At 36.5% G+C, this 16,602-nt stretch overlaps 1 protein-coding gene across 1 annotated transcript in view; it reads right to left on the minus strand.

Annotated features, from left to right (window-relative positions):
• LOC144959772 (NXPE family member 1-like) overlaps positions 1–16,602 on the minus strand; it is a 28,193-nt gene that overhangs the window by 11,540 nt on the left and 51 nt on the right. Inside the window, exons 1-3 of the mRNA XM_078892507.1 lie at positions 15,954–16,602; positions 12,433–12,546; positions 11,014–11,120 (exon numbers count right to left, since the gene is read on the minus strand). The exon at positions 15,954–16,602 is cut by the window's right edge and continues 51 nt beyond it. Coding sequence (XP_078748633.1) covers positions 11,014–11,120; positions 12,433–12,546; positions 15,954–16,602 — 870 coding nt within the window. The remainder of the gene's footprint in view (positions 1–11,013; positions 11,121–12,432; positions 12,547–15,953) is intronic.

The raw sequence follows: 16,602 nt of genomic DNA on the forward strand, positions 1-16,602 counted from the left end.
AGTAGTAGTAGTAGTCGTAGTAGTAGTAGTAGTAGTCGTAGTAGTAGTAGTAGTAGTAGTAGTAGTAGTAGTAGTAGTAGTAGTAGTAGTAGTAGTAGTAGTAGTAGGAGGAGGAGGAGGAGGAGGAGGAGGAGGAGAAGGAGTAGTAGTGATGATGACGATGTGAGAATGGCTGTTGTAGTAGTAGTAGTAGTGGTAGTGATGATGATGTGGTGGTGGTGGTTGTAGTTGTGGTGGCATGGAAGGTGATGTAGTAGTTGTTGCATTAGTAGTTGTAGGGATGGTGATGTGATGGTTGTAGCAGTAGTGGTGGGGACGGTGATGTGGTTGTTGTAGTAGTGGTAGTGATGGTTGTAATAGTAGTGATGATGATGTTGTGGTGGTGATGGTGGTTGTAGTTGAGGTAGTTGCAGTAGTGATGATGACGATGTGGTGGTGTTTGTAGTAGGAGTGATAATGATGATGATGTGGTGATGTTGGTGGTTGTAGTAGTAGTGGATATAAGGATGATGTGGTGGTGGTGGTGGTTGTAGTAGTAGTAGTGGTAGTGATGATAGTGTGGTCGTGATGGTGGTAGTTGTAGAAGTAGTGGTAGTGTTGGTGGTGGTTGTAGTAGTAGTGGTAGTGATGACGATGTTGTGGTGACGGTTGTTGCTGTAGTGGTAATGATGATGTGGTGGTGGTGGTTGTAGTTGTAGTGGTAGTGATGATGATGTGGTGGTGGTTGTAGTAGGAGTGGTAGTGATGGTTGTAGTAATGGTGATGATGGTGTGGTGGTGATGGGGGTTGTGGTTGTAGCAATAGCAGTGTTGATGATGATGATGATGCGGTGGTGGTGACTGGAAAAGGGGGGGGGGGGGGGTATCCTTGGGACAATTTAGCCTCACCGGAATTTTACGGATGTTGCCCGTAACCCGAAATGTTTTGCTCCAGACCGGATTTTTTTCCGGTTAAACCGGAGTTTTGACCTACCTGAATTTGGCATGAGCTTAGAATATACATTTGGTAATGTACATACACAGTTTTGAAATAATCAAATTATTACTTTTGTAATTATTCATTATTATGTAAGATGTCCTTAAAATAAATAAAACACAAAAAATGAAAGAAAAAAAATGTCGACAATTTTATGACATTGCTCACTTTTTGAAGAAATTTTGATATTTAAATAAAGATTCACTGAAATAAGAAATATTCATGTGACATTTTTGTCTTATTTATTAGAGGAAATGCGATTTCAAAATGCCAAAAGTTAAAGAAGGGTTTATAATTTCAAAGTAGGCCAACAGTTTTGAAACAATGTGAAGCCGGGTGGGCAGGGAAAGAAATATCAAGACACAGGTTGAGAGAGGAAGAGAAAGAATGAGAGAGTAAAATACACACACACACACACACACACACAGACACACACACGTGAGAGAGCGAGAAAGATATATATATATATATATATATATATATATATATATAGAAAAAGAGGAGCGAGAGGGGGAGGGGAGAGAGACTGATTGTGCATTAAGAGGGCGGGAGGGAAATAGTGCAAATATTAATGCCTGACTGTATAACTCTTTGTGTGTGTGTGTGTGTGTGTTTGTTGTGTGTGAGTGTGTGTGTGTTGGTATGTGTGAAAGAAACAAAAGGGAGACGGAGAGAGTGAGGTAGACAAGAAGAAAGGGATGGAGACGGAGCAAAGAATTGTTGGGATAGTTTAAGAAAGCATTTTGTTTCAAAGTAAGTCATAGTCAATCAACTGGAAACATTGTGACCAATGAGATTGCAATCAAAGAAATGGGCTGGTCAAATTATTCATTGTATTGTGTCCATTTTGGGTCAGATGACAGCTTGAGGAGGAGGGATTGGGGCTTATTGTGTAATGACTTACATGAAAACATGTTATTGAATCTCTCAAGTTATTCTTAGCATTCACCCACATCGTTGATTGTCTAAAAAGACCCCCCCCCCCCTTTTCTTTCAGTATACAAAGAAAGCACGACAAAACGAACATATCTCTCTCTCTCTCTCTCTATCTATCTATCTATCTATCTATCTATCTATCTATCTATCTATCTATCTATCTATCTTGGTGTGTGTTTGCCCCACTCTCCTTTTCATCTATCTATGTGTCTATCTATCTATCTATCTATCTATCTATCTATCTATCTATCTATCTATCTATCTATCTATCTATCTATCTATCTATCTATCTATCTATCTATCTATCTATCTATCTACCTACCTATCTATTTATCCATTAATAAGTCTGTCTCTCTTTCTGATTGTCTATCCATACATTTAACTTTGTTAAAAAATTTTAGTTACACGTATTTCCATCGGCAGTTCATTGATTGTTGAAGGCTCTATTTACTATTCTGCTTTTGATACTTAACATTTAATGTTTATCCTACAACAATCTCTATAAGTGTAAGATTAGGCAACTGTTGTCCTATTAAAGTCTTAGCATGTCCTATAGTTTCATGAATAAAGAAAGAGGGACAAAGGACACTCACCTCGATCCAATGCAACTAGACAAAGAAATGATAGCACGTGGTGTGTATCAAAATGCACAAACACACACACACACATATGTAACACACGCATGCTGAGGTCATGACACATTGCCCGGGCATTTTAATGGCCAATAGGCACATGTGATGAGCGTTGACCAATCAGAACCATTCATTTGTAAGGTTGTCAGGGAAAAAACCTAGATTTGTTTACAGTTTTTAAAGTTCATTATTGGTTGAACCATGAAATTGTGGAAACAGTTGTGATTTCTCTGAGATTGATAAAGACACGCCCTTTGATGTGGTATCTTACATGGTATTGGTGTACGAAAAGACTTAATATGACTAAGTCTTGGAAATGGTGGCTCTCTGAGAGAAAGTCAACTCTTGTTTTGAATGTGTCACTGATAGTTGCATTTTTAAACTTTAAATTTATATAACTTATCCTCAATATTTATGTTGAATTATTATGTTTTCATGTAGAAAAAATGATTGTAGTTTCTGAAACACCCAAAAACTGAAATTTGATAATTTTGACCATTTTCACTTTTAAACCGTTTTCTTCGATTTCCAAATCCCGACTTAATACCGCTTCGAGGCGTAGGGTCACATTTGCACAATTCAAGGTTTTTTTTGACCTAATTCCTCCTACTAATGTGGCGTAGTTGCACATATATTATTAGTGGCTTATGATCGTATAGCAGCTTTTTGATAGATGATAATGATATTCCTTTGCATTGTGTTGTATGTGTTAATAATGACTAAAGAGTTCAAGAGCCAGGGATGAGAATTGAATGTACAACATCAAGACATTCAAATAAAAATCCAGATTCCAAGTTTCATTTGTTGAGATAAATTCGAAATCCAAATCAAATACCAGGGTAATAATTCAATCAGTTTCATAAATTTCAAATCCGTAAAATCAATCCAAATGTTAAGTCAATTTGTCTATGTAACCATCTTCAATATACGTGAAATCTTTCAAAGTCCGTAAATGCAATCAATGTGGTGAGTACAAAAAGTTTAAAGCAAAAATGTGCAGCAGAAGTAGAATGTAGAATTAGAATCCCGGTTTGATCAGAAAAACTTTATTTTGGAAATTGTTCCCACCATTCTTTCAAACCACTCCTCCTACTGATTTTGACCGCCTCATATCAGTCTAAACCGGCCCCCTAAAAGTAAAAGCGAATCATACTCAACTTGAAAACGTTAGATCCCTAAATATGAATGCTAAACCCCGCCATTCATGATATAATATTTTGTCCGATTACGCCAAAATAACAAATTTTACCAACTATAATCGGATGCTATCATTCCCAAATACCAATTAACACCGATCAAAGAAAGTAATTTTCTAGTACTCAATATAATGACCAATCCTTTAACTTTGGAACGTAAAACTGTCCTAAACCCATTATACATTGACCAAGTTTCACTGATATACACGCACCGTGAACTTATTAAACCCACTTGCTGGAATAATTAATCATTTCGCACTAGAACTCTTGTGTAATCTTTTTGCATAAGCTATAACTCTCTTACACTAATACCAGTTGTTATAATTTCCTTAAAATCACAATTAAAGTCAGTTAATCTGAATACCTCTGAACAAAAGAGAAAATGAGGCAATAAATTATGAAAATAAAATATTCCTCTAATTTTTTTCAAAGCAAGCATTTTGAAAATTACTACTACATGAATCGGCGGACAGCTTATTTTCTTGGACAAGACTGAGAGAAGGAATAATTTTACAACCAAACGTAACTTTTTCCATCAATTTGACATCAGTTGACAACAACAAATACCGGGTCTATAATATTCAAGCACAACACCGGATCAAAAACATTTAAAGACCGAGAAGTTTTCACACACCGGATCAGATTGCCTATAGCAAAATAGACGGACAACCAGACGGGAGGTCAAGAAATAAGAAAAGTCAATATTTTTTACCTCTATCTATATGAGATAACTTGCGTTTGATATTCCATTGAGGAGATCAAAATATTGTACAAAATGTTCTCTGAATAATTAATGGTGATATTTGATTTCTATGAAATGATTATTGTATCCAAGACTCTATTAAGGTATTTTTTATCTAAATAATTACCAATATAAAAGAATCCTTTAGGCTATTGTTCCCTTCAAATATTAAAATATTAGATCTTGGTCTATTTACTATAACAATTCAAGCCGAATCAAAAGTAGTCATGAATTCGGGATCCAAGTTGCCGACTCCTACTATTCGTTGCTTGTAGTCGGTTGACCCGGGATTCATTTCCAGTTTAAGGATGCATGTCTATTTGTGTTTGAAGGTGTTTAAAGTAATTTGTTTGACGGAATTCGTGAGGCCAGGGCTATGTAAATTATTAAATGATAAAGGAAAACACAAATAGGTGAATTGATTATAACTGAAACAATGTGAACCAAGGGGTATTGGTCCGATAACGCTTCGAATGAGTTGGTTATTTGCTATCGACAATTTGTAGCCTCCTCTATTCTTCTACAATAATACATTATTTTGTTATGAAAGTCATTAATAATCAATTTCAATGACGTCATTTCGGTCTATCTATCTCGCAGAGGACATGGATGCCACCGAGCAATACAAGTCCACCGAAAGGATACATGGAAGACAGAAACACAACACTTGACATGTCGGATCGGTCTTGCCCCGTTAGAATAACGGCCGCGCTTAATTCATAAAACCGCAAACAATTACGTCGCGTAATCGGAATCTATTGCCCAGAGACAAATAGAAATACTGATCTCTATTTTTAAAAAACAGGGTCCAACGCCTGAGTACAATAATAAAAGAACACAGCGATGGAGGCTATTTGGTCACATCTTACGTCGAGAAGATAACATCCCATCCCAAACTGCAACGACAGAATATTTCCTTCATGGCAACAAATATGTAGGGAGACCACCAACATCAATAGTAACTACCCTGAACCAAGACCTCTCTACATATCACAAATTTCTGGATTCAGATGAGGCCGAATTAATCCCTGAAGAACTAAGAAATACTGCAGTGCCCTCCGTACTAAAGTCACAACAAGATATTGACAGCCTCAAAAGTCTGGCCCAGGACCGTGACCAATGGGAGCAATTAACAACATGGATGGAGAGAGCAGCTATACTTATCGACCATGACTGAATCACACAATTTTCAGAAAGCGTCATTCGGATTGCGAAGCTTACTACTACTACTTAATGGCGGAAAGTGGTGAGATTGCATCCCTTGTATCCCCCCCCCCCCCGACATTCATTAGATAATGGGATTAATGAATATGATGATGATGTACCGAGAATGGAAGAAATGTGAAAATGCAGAGTGGGCCCACACACCGTCCGTCATTTTCACGTTCAAGATGGCGTCAGGCATGGTTTAAATTAAATTATATATATATATATATATATATATATATATATATATATATATATATATATATATATATATATATATATTCTTGGCTTATTAAAAGATAAAGTTACCGAAAAGAATTATTTCAAACAAATAAATATATTCACCGATTGGTGTGAACAAAATCAGCTTGAATTAAATGTCGAAAAAACGAAAGAACAGGTGTTTGGTGTAAAAAATAAAAACGACTTCAAGTGTGTGGCGATCGGTAAAGATGATGTTGAGATAGTTGACTATTTTAAATATTTAGGAATAACCATTGATAGTTCCCTCAATTTCTCTCAACATATTAATATAGTATCTAAGAAAGTTGCCCAAAGATTATACATCCTAAGGAAATTGAGAACATTTCAAGTAAGGAAGAAAACTATGTTAAGAGTTTAAGACTCATTGATTAAAAGTGTAATTGCGTTTGGCTGCACCATATGGTTTGGAGGATGCCGACTTAAAGATAAATCAAAAATTTCAAAATCTATCAAAGAGGCATCAAAAATAATAAACCATCCTCTTGATGGAGTAGAAAGAATTCATGGAAAAGCAATAGAAAGGAAAGCATTCTCAATTACCAACAATAAAAAACATATTTTATACCATGAATTTAGTGTTTTACCATCTGGGAGAAGGTTTTGTCAGATTAAATGTAGAACTAACAAGTATAAATCAACGTTCGTTCCATCAGCAATAACAATTTTGAATATTTCATATGGTACAGAAAAACCAAGGATTGATTCGTTGACTGATTAACTGATCAATTTATTTAATGTAAGATTAACTGACCAATTGATAATGATGATAATTTTTGGTGTCGAATTGCCACAATCGCAACAAATTGAAAACGAAATGAATATGTTTATGTTGTGTATATCCCACGTGTGAAAGAAAGAGAGGAAGAGAGAGAAAGAGAGAGAGAGAGAGTGAGAGAGAGAATGAGAGAGAGAGAGAGAGAAAAAATAAGTAGGAGTGAAATATCTGTTCAATGTTACAGTTATCGTTTAACGTTATAACAAGTGTAACTAAATGACAAATTGCCATATTTATGGACAATAAAGATCTATTATTATTATTATTATTATTATTATTATTATTATTATTATTATTATTATTATTATTATTATTATTATTATTATTATTATTATTATATTGACAGTAGACGCCGTATACGCTTTACCGCAGGTACGATCAAACATTCATCATCCATGTTGACAATTAGACAATTTAAAAAATACACACGTGGCCCCTTGTATCAAGAGGTCTCTCTCTCTCTCTCTCTCTCTCTCTCTCTCTCTCTCTCTCTCTCTCTCACCTCTCTCACACATACACACACACACACACACACACACGCTTCTCACTGCCACCCGCACTCATCCCTCCTCCCTCACCCCATTGACTTGTATTTTATCGCACCACGGGTGGAATGTAAATTTTGCTGCTCGAAGCTCGAAGAAATAAATAATATGAAATTGAATGTAAGCGTCAATTTTATTATTACAAGAACATATCAAATGAACGTTTCGGGTTTTCCCTTTATCAACAAAACAGGATGAATGAAACACTACAGATGAATTATCACATTTAGTGGATATTGTGCTATATAAAGCTCTTTTTTTAAATACGTACAATGGATTTTGCGTATATAAAAACTTTAGTTAGATTATTTTAAAGTTTTATTCTTTATTGTTGCTCGTCGTCTCCCAACGGTACTATAATATGTGAGTAAAATTGATGGTGAAAATAGAATTTATTCCCCACCGTCTGTAAGCGGTGTTATGTCGGAGTGAATAAAAAAAAAACCTTGAGCTTTTATATAGCGCAATATCAACTAAGCGTGCGCAAAGCGCTTTACAAAGGGTCAATGACCAACAGAAACACGAAACAGAACGAGACATGACGCCTGTTAGGTGATATTACAATTTTTCCGACAAAGACAGCGCTGTTAACGACCAAGTACTCATTTTCAGGGGTGAGAATGACTGGTCACTAAAAAGGAGGAAATTTTTCAGCGCTAGATCAAGAACCATCCATGCAAAAATAACCTATAAATTTAAATTTCATTAAAATTTATTGTGATGCAATCCAAAATGTGTCTCCCAGCAATTTCGGACATAACTCGGAGGAATTTCAAAAACTGAAAGTGTAATTATAACATGGTGGTTGTCGTAATGGTAGTGGTAGGGATAATGATGTGGTGGTGGTTGTCGTAGTTGTGGTAAGGATGATGATGTGATGATGGTTGTAGTAGTAGTGGTAGTCGCCACATACATCTCCCGTATTCACAGATTCACTAATGCCCACATCCCTTGTTTCAAGTCGACCAGAGACGCCAACTTAAAATTTGGCTCACGTAAATTTCAGAAACAATTCCGAACAACTTCAATGCTTAAACAGGAATTTCTGGAAACAAACTATAATCTATTGAGATATATAATCATCCTAATACCCCTTGTTTCAAATCAAGTAAAGTTTCAAAACCAATTTATGACGAATAAAATATTAAAATGAATGGTAGGTGTGGTGGTAATAATGATATGATGGCGGCTGTTGTAGTGGTGGCAGTAATGATAATGTATGTGGTTGTGGTGGTTGCAGAAGTGGTGGTGGTGATATTATTGTGTTTGAGGAGGTTGTAGTAGTGGTGGTAAGGACGTGGTAGTGATTGTTGTTTTAATGGTGATAGTGTTGCGATGATGTAGTGGTGGTGGCAATGATGGTGATGATGATGATGTGGTGGAGGTGGTTGTAGTAATGGTGGTGCTTCATGAAATGATGGTGTGGCGATGGTGGTGGTTGTAGTAGTAGTGGCAGTGATGATGATGATAGTGGTGGTGATAAGGTGTGTACTTGAAGGTGAAAAGAGAGAATGATGGCTGATGTGAAAAGGATATGATCCACTTTATAGATTTAGGTTTGTCTGACAGAAGGAAAGATAGTGTGTGTTTGTTTGTTTATTTTTAATGGTTTACGGCGCTTGCAACACATTTAGGTCATATCAGCGCCAGTAAAAAGGATGAAAATGGGATAGTAAAAAGTTCTAGAATTACAATTAAAGCACCCAAGAAAAAGTAAGACATAGGGGAAGGAAACAAAAAGGGACCAGATGTAGATTCCAAGAGCATACCACCAATCTAATTAGTTTGAGATCACCTATAAGTCTCATCCGGGCACAAAGAGGAATACACTCAAATGCTTACATTATACATTCAAAATAACAAATATAATAATACATAACAGAGAGATGATTTACAAGGAAAAAAATATCATCTCCCAAAACAATAACTGTGCATTTGACTGTTTCCCTTCCAGTTAGGACTCTGGCCAGGGTCAGGACAAAACCAAGTAATCTCATTCCAAGACAAAGACAGAAAGCATGTTGGAAAACAGATATAAGGGGATAGAAGAATAGTATGTACCCCCTTGCCCACTATGGGAGGTCAGGAACCCCACCCAGGTGTGTGTGTGTGTGTGTGTGTGAGTGAGAGAGAGACAGACAGAGAGACAGAGAGAGAGAGAGAGAGAGAGAGACTTCTCAAAGTAAATATAGTGATAGGTACAGAAAGATTAAAGTGAAAAACTAACCGAGGTTAAAGTACTTAGTGAACTTTATTATTAGGTGTGTATGTGCTTTATTTGTTAATCGTAAATATTAAGTTAACGTATGTTTCATGTTGACAATTGCCAGGAAATTAACGTTTTAATGAATCCTCTGTGTTTGTGTGTGTGTGTGTGTTTGTGTGTGTGTGTGTGTGTGTGTATCATTGTTAAGTACATGAAGTTGAAAAGTGAAAACTTATCGAGGCTAAAGAACTGGATGCACTTTACTGATTTGCGTGTGTGTGTGTGTGTGTGTGTGTGTGTGTGTGTGTGTGTGTATCATTGTTAAGTAAATGAAGATGAAAAGTGAAAAATTATCGAGGCTAAAGAACGGGTGCACTTTACTGATGTGTGTGTGTGTGTGTGTGTGAAAGAGAGAGAGAGAGAGAGAGAGAGAGAGAGAGAGAGAGAGAGAGAGCTCAAAGTGAATGTAGTGATGAGTACAGAGGAGGATGTAGTTGTATTGGTAGTAGGAATGATGATGTGGTGGTGGTTGTCGTAGTAGTTGTGGTAGGGATGATGATGTGATGGTAGTTGTAGTAGTAGTGGTTGTAGCTGTAGTGGTGGTGGTGGTGGTAGGGATGATGATGTGGTGGTGGTTGTAGTAGTGATGGTGATAGGAATGATGATGTGATGGTTGTTGTAGTACAGGTGGTGGTTGTAAAAGTAGTGGTGATAAGGATGTTGATGTAGTGGTTGTCGTGAGTCTTTTTAAAAGGCGGAATAGTGATGGTGATGGGCGGAGATAAACCACCATTTAGGCGGAAATCCGCCTTTAGGCGGAAGATTCTCAGCCCTGCATTTTACACCTGAGTATGGTGAGAGATTGTGAGTAAAGAGCTTTTTCCAAGGACTCAACTATGCGCCGAGCGAGGCTCGAACCCAGGACCTTCCGATCCAAACGTGAGGGGGCGGGGACTAGCGGGATTCTGCCTGTTCACGTCTAGGTACTCATTTGACACATGAGTTGAGTGTGGCACGATGTGAGAGTGTGAGTAAAGAGCCAGTTCCAAGTACTCAACCATGCGCCGCCAGGGATTCCAACCCAGGACCTCCCGATCTGAAGGCGAGTGTCATAGGACCAGACCACATAGCCGCGCACACAAACCCCCCCCCCCCCCCCCCAAAAGAACAAACTTCTTTCATCAATTCGGCCCTGACTGGATCGATCGATAGAGCAGAATATCTAAAGGACCTTATCTTACAATCATTATGTAACGAGGTGAGCAACAATCAATCGGGTAGAACCGCGACCCAGGCAACGTGTATTGTAATGTAAACCAATCGATGATAAAATCTGTCCCCGTTGTTTCTTACCGGTTGAATTGATGATAGAGTGAATGGTTGGAAGCAGTAAATAGAAGTATTGTTGTTGTTGTTGTTGTTCTTCTTCTTCTTCTTCTTCTTCTTCTTCTTCTTCTTCTTCTTCTCAAATAATTGAGCTTTTAATAATTAACTTTCATATAATAAAAGGAATTTAAAGATATTCAAAAAACGGACCTTTTATCCTGGGGTCGTCCACAGTAGAATGGAACCGTGTTCACGGAGGTGAAGTTACAGATACAAGGGTTACCTGGCAAATTGGGGGTGGACTGACAAATCGTTACCTAGGGGATGGACAGATTACAACATTTAAAATGGAAATGATATAAACCAAATACTGTGCAAAAGTGACCGGATATGTAGATAGCCCATTCAAATCAATTCGGTTTTTTATCTCGGAATTAAGCAGAAGACTAGAGCATTTGTATAGCGGAAGATTCACAAAAAAAAACGTGCTCAAAGAGCTTTGTAAGGGGTCTCTAACCAACAGAAACATTTAACATGCAGGACGAGACATGATGCCTGTTAGGCGAAATTACATGGTTTTTTTTCCGACAAAGACAACGCTGTTAACGACCAGGTTCCCATCTTACTCCTGAGTACGATGAGAATGTGATCATGAGTAAAGAGCCTTTTCCAAGGATTCAATTATGTGCCACTTAGAGCGTGGTTCGAACCGTAGAAATGTTCTATATAAATGCTCATATTTATTTATGTATAATTGATGCTTCCTCTATCACCTCTTGTTGCTATGACTGTCAAACTATTGACATGGATGCTTATTTAACTTTTTATCTTATAGAATGAGTCTTCAGTTCTTCAATCGATATACAGTGCATACACTTTTGAAAATTACGTCATTTATCCTATATTGTATTAAAAGCAGTCGAATAAACATTTAAGTTGTTTATTTTTTACTCAAAAATTTCAAATAAATTATATTTTGGCACTATAATCAACCTTTGACCATAAACCGGAGACCCATAGCCACCTTATGTGCATGCCTATGACCCGGAGAAAACACACCACAGATCCTAACCATCACAAATTTAACACAGATGATTGAAAAAAAATGCATCGTGTCGTCAGGTTTTGCGATGCAATTCCTTTATCAGTGTGTCAAAACATTGTGAGAACTACTCACTAACTGGGCCTGGCCTATTAGTGTGTTTGACGTGTACTAAGGGTATCTCAGGCCTTTTTGTACAGGAAATAAATAGTCAAGGGGACGAAAAGGGGTAAATTGCATGACATTTCTAATTGGTTAATGTTTAGTAACGGGGGAACCATCAATTAGTGGTCATTTCCTTCATTTGATAATTTTACTTGTAATTCATTTTAAATAGTTCCTAGAAGCCTAAACCTCATGGGTCAGGACAGTGACAATGACGTGTTACGTTAAATAAGACGTTAGTCACTCACAATGTACTTTCTGTCAGATCGAACATACCCAGCTAACCAATCATTGATGAGTGGAGACAGGGGTCAGAAAAGGAAAAAGAAAATCTGAGAATGGCAAAAGGTCCTTTTGTAGAGTGAGCTATGGCTTCCTTTCATAATCTCAATGCGCTTTTTTTTCAATCCGACGTTCATTACCTCTTCAATTTTTTCACGTTTAAAAAGAGCGTAGACGAAACGATAGCTGCCAATTCTAGCTTGGTGAAGAGTTGCTCTGATGTACTCTCTGGGGTAGACGATGGCAATCTTTAGCTGTAAATGGATGAATTGGTTGGTTATTGACGGATAACTGAATGGATACATTTGTAGATGGACTGTTGGAATAATGGATGGATGGATGGATGGAAGGTTGGATGGAAAGTTGCATTGATGGATGGATGGATGGATGGAAGGTTGGATTGATGGCAATCTTTAGCTGTAAATGGATGAATTGGTTGGTTATTGAGAGATAATCAAAGGGATTAATTGACAGATGGGTGAATGGCTGGATGGATGGAAGTACTGATATAAAGAGCAGGAGAAACCTTTGGTAAATTGTTAAATAAAAAAATTGTATTATCAGCAGTTTATTACGGTAGTGTGTAAGTGTGTTATAGTATTAGATATATGTAATACTTGTGTTAATTGTATTATTGTTGTTGTGTTTTACACACTTTATAGTTATTTCCGTCTTAGATGGGTGATAGATCTATTGATAAGATATAAAAATAGATTACAAAAAGTCCATCTTTTAATGGCATTATTCTGATGTGATGTATGTGAATATATACGAAGATGCCCGTAATAACATGACGTCACGTATTTAATAACACGTTAATCAATGTTGATTTAATTTTGAATAATAATCATAGGCTTAAACTTATTCAAAATAGATCTCACATCTCTATTCGGATTTGAACGTGAGAAGTTTTGGTGCGATAGATAGACACCATACAATTTGATCAATAAGGAATTGTCGTGTATTTTTGAATTATGAATCACAAGACTTCGCAAAACGGTTATAGGAAAAAAATACTACTAGACTATCAACTTACTTAAGTAACCACGACTGTAATTTTAATTATCTCGCCTCATTGGACACTACATTCTAAATATCTCATTGTATTTTGTGTCACCTCACCAATACCATCTCACAATGAGCATAAAATTTCTAGCATTTAAAAAATGTCATTATTTAACTAAAAAATATCTTTAAATTTCGACTTGGCGTTACAATAATGTAACAGAAGAACTATATATTAGACAAAGTGGTAACTGCGAATAAACATCAGTTAATATACTTTTTAGACTATATAAAATTGATAGAAACAGATGTAGGGAGAGCCAGAGACTATTCTTTAGGTAGACTCGCATAGGTTCTTAGAACAGAAAATTCCGATTTCTTCTTGTTTATATTTCATCGGCCAAGGCCATGATTGAAACCACTCAACAGGAATAGGACGCAAACGGTCTGTGTTTAATTTCATTTAAAAACAAAATTAAACAAAAGAAAACAAAAAATTTAAAGGAAAAAAAATGTCCCCTCCCCTTCAATTTTCTAACCTTCCTCCTCCTCTCCTTCTTCTCCTCCTCCTCGTCGTCATCATCATCAATATCATCATGATCATCATCATCATCGTCGTCGTCGTCGTTTTTCTGGTTTTTCTCAGCTGTAAAAACTTGTGTCAACCTCTGAATCGATTTGCCTTAACTGAGTATATATTTTGGAACGTATTGATGCCATATCAAAAAAGCTTTTGTCTTTAAGACCTATAGAAAACTACTCTAAAACCACTAATATAAAGTTAGAGATGTTACACTGTTTAATATATATATATATATATATATATATATATATATATATATATATATATATATATATATATATTATCGGCGTATATATATATATATATATATATATATATATTATTTTATATATTATATATATATATATATATATATACGCCGACTGAAGACGTGTAAGACACAGAATCAAATCGTCTCGGCCACACAAAAAATGTGAGTGACAATTTGCATTCTATATTAGCTCTAACCATCATTATCGAGCACTTTCGTACCTACGAGTACCCACCAACACTCATAAATATATATATATATATATATATATATATATATATATATATATATATTTAACAGTGTACCATCTCTAATTTTATATTAGTGGTTTTAGAGTATTATATATATTATATTATATATGTTACGCACAACAAAGTATGAGATGAATTCATCGTTTTTCAAAATCAATCTCGTGCTAACACGGTAGTTCCGGCTAGATAGTTATTGTCAGTTCACGCCACACTTGTTACCGAATAAAAACAATTCGCTTTAACTGTTATAAACTTACCACTTATGTAGTTGAATTAAATATTGAATTTATTATTTATGGTATATATCTACATCATGTCGCAAGTAGCAAAGACTGATAAGAAATCTGTAGCGTTACACTATTTGAAATAGTGATTGTATATTCAATATTGTCAAATTAACAATGAATGCTGTTATATAACTTTGAAAAGTTTTATCTATGCATGAACGTTTCGCAGAGTATATTAATGTTTTTAAAACGTATTAGGGCTCTTAAACGATACGATGCGATACAAGACAAAAAATTCCTTTCGGCTCCACTCTCGTAAAGCTGCAAAAAGAAGTCTCCTTGTATCAATCGATAAGTCATTAATGAGGACGACTATGTATTGGAATTTCACAATCAACCATGAGAAGATGGTTCTCGAAATACGACAGAGAGATCACCAGTGTGGAACGACGAGGTAGGAAAATGATCCTAGACAACGTTGATATGCATTCTGGGGTCAATGCAAAGGTGTTTGACGACTGGCTAAATACAATTTTCTGCCTTCCCTCGAAACACCACGCTATCACGCTATCTGTGGGTGACCCATGATCACTTCAAGGCTCCAAATTTGGCAAATATAAAAGCTGACATAATTTCAGGACTTCAACCAGGCAGCACTAATATTTGGACCATTTATCAAATGGCTAACTATACTCCTTAGTAAAAAAGAAACGAACCAGAAACAGTTTTCAAAGCAAACTGTATCATAAAGGAGATTTAACACGAAATAATAATTTTTAATTAATACAATTGATTAAGAGGTTCATACAAATTTTTACAGCTCTGCATTGAAGGACAGCTGAGAAAAAGAAGAAAAACACGCGCCACCTTGAAAGCACTTTTACAGCCAAAAACACCCAAACAAAACAATTCAAAATTAGAAATAGGCCTATCCTTATAGATTAAAGTGAAGTACATTTGTCTGAGCAGTTTAGGATTCTGGGAGTCGTTTATTGGTTCGAGCCTCGTTCGGCGCATAGTTGAGGCTCTTTACTCACATAGTTGAAGCTCTTTACTTACCATTTATTGGTTCGAGCCTCGTTCGGCGCATAGTTGAGGCTCTTTACTCACATAGTTGAAGCTCTTTACTTACCATTTATTGGTTCGAGCCTCGTTCGGCGCATAGTTGAGGCTCTTTACTCGGGTGTAAAAAGAGTACCTGGCCACTAACAGCGTTGTATCTGTCTGAAAAAAAAATGTAATATCGCCTGACAAGCACTTTGTAAAGCGCTTTGAGCACGCATATTGGATATTGCGCTATATAAAAGCTTAAGTTTTTTTTTGAAAGTAGTAACCTATTACTTACACGCGTTAGTCCCGTCCACAATGGTGTCACTGTAGTGACGTAACTTCCATTTCCAAGATCCTTAACTATACCGGTAGCAAATTTACTTTCTCCAGAAGTCTTACTGGAATCTTTTTCAATCCAAACTCTCACCTCATCTCCACCTAGAGGGCGCTGTTGACCATATCTGTTCACAAGGTCGACTCGGAAGGAAAGGGGTTCAAACCTTTTACAACTCACACTTTTTGTAAGTGATGGAAGTTCACCATTCCGAATGAACCAAATCCTTGAGAATGTTAGGTCAGGCAATAAGTTGACGTCTTTTAAAGGTGGTTTGCTCAGGTAATCTTGTTCCCAGGGAAAGACATATTCGTCTGGTAGGAAGAGAGGAGTTACTTTTACAGATCTTTTTTCCAAAGCTTTATTCCACTCGTTGACAGTTTTGGGATTGGACATGTTGCCACCATTGCAAGAATCTTTTGTCTTGGGAAAGAATCGACGATCGATTTCAGTGATGGTTACCTGTTTTGAAAGGATTGGCTGACTCCTTTGTCCACTGGCTAAATTTGCATTGTGGTCGGATGAAGACTGTTTTTGTTGTGGTGGGGTGTTTTTGAAGTTATTAAAGAATGTAATCACTTTGTGTTTTATCCCATGCAACGGGCCCATT

The sequence above is a fragment of the Berghia stephanieae genome, chromosome 14 (genome assembly GCF_034508935.2).
Source record: "Berghia stephanieae isolate SIO BIC M18660-M18661 chromosome 14, UCSD_Bste_1.3, whole genome shotgun sequence".
NCBI classification, from domain to species: domain Eukaryota; kingdom Metazoa; phylum Mollusca; class Gastropoda; order Nudibranchia; family Aeolidiidae; genus Berghia; species Berghia stephanieae.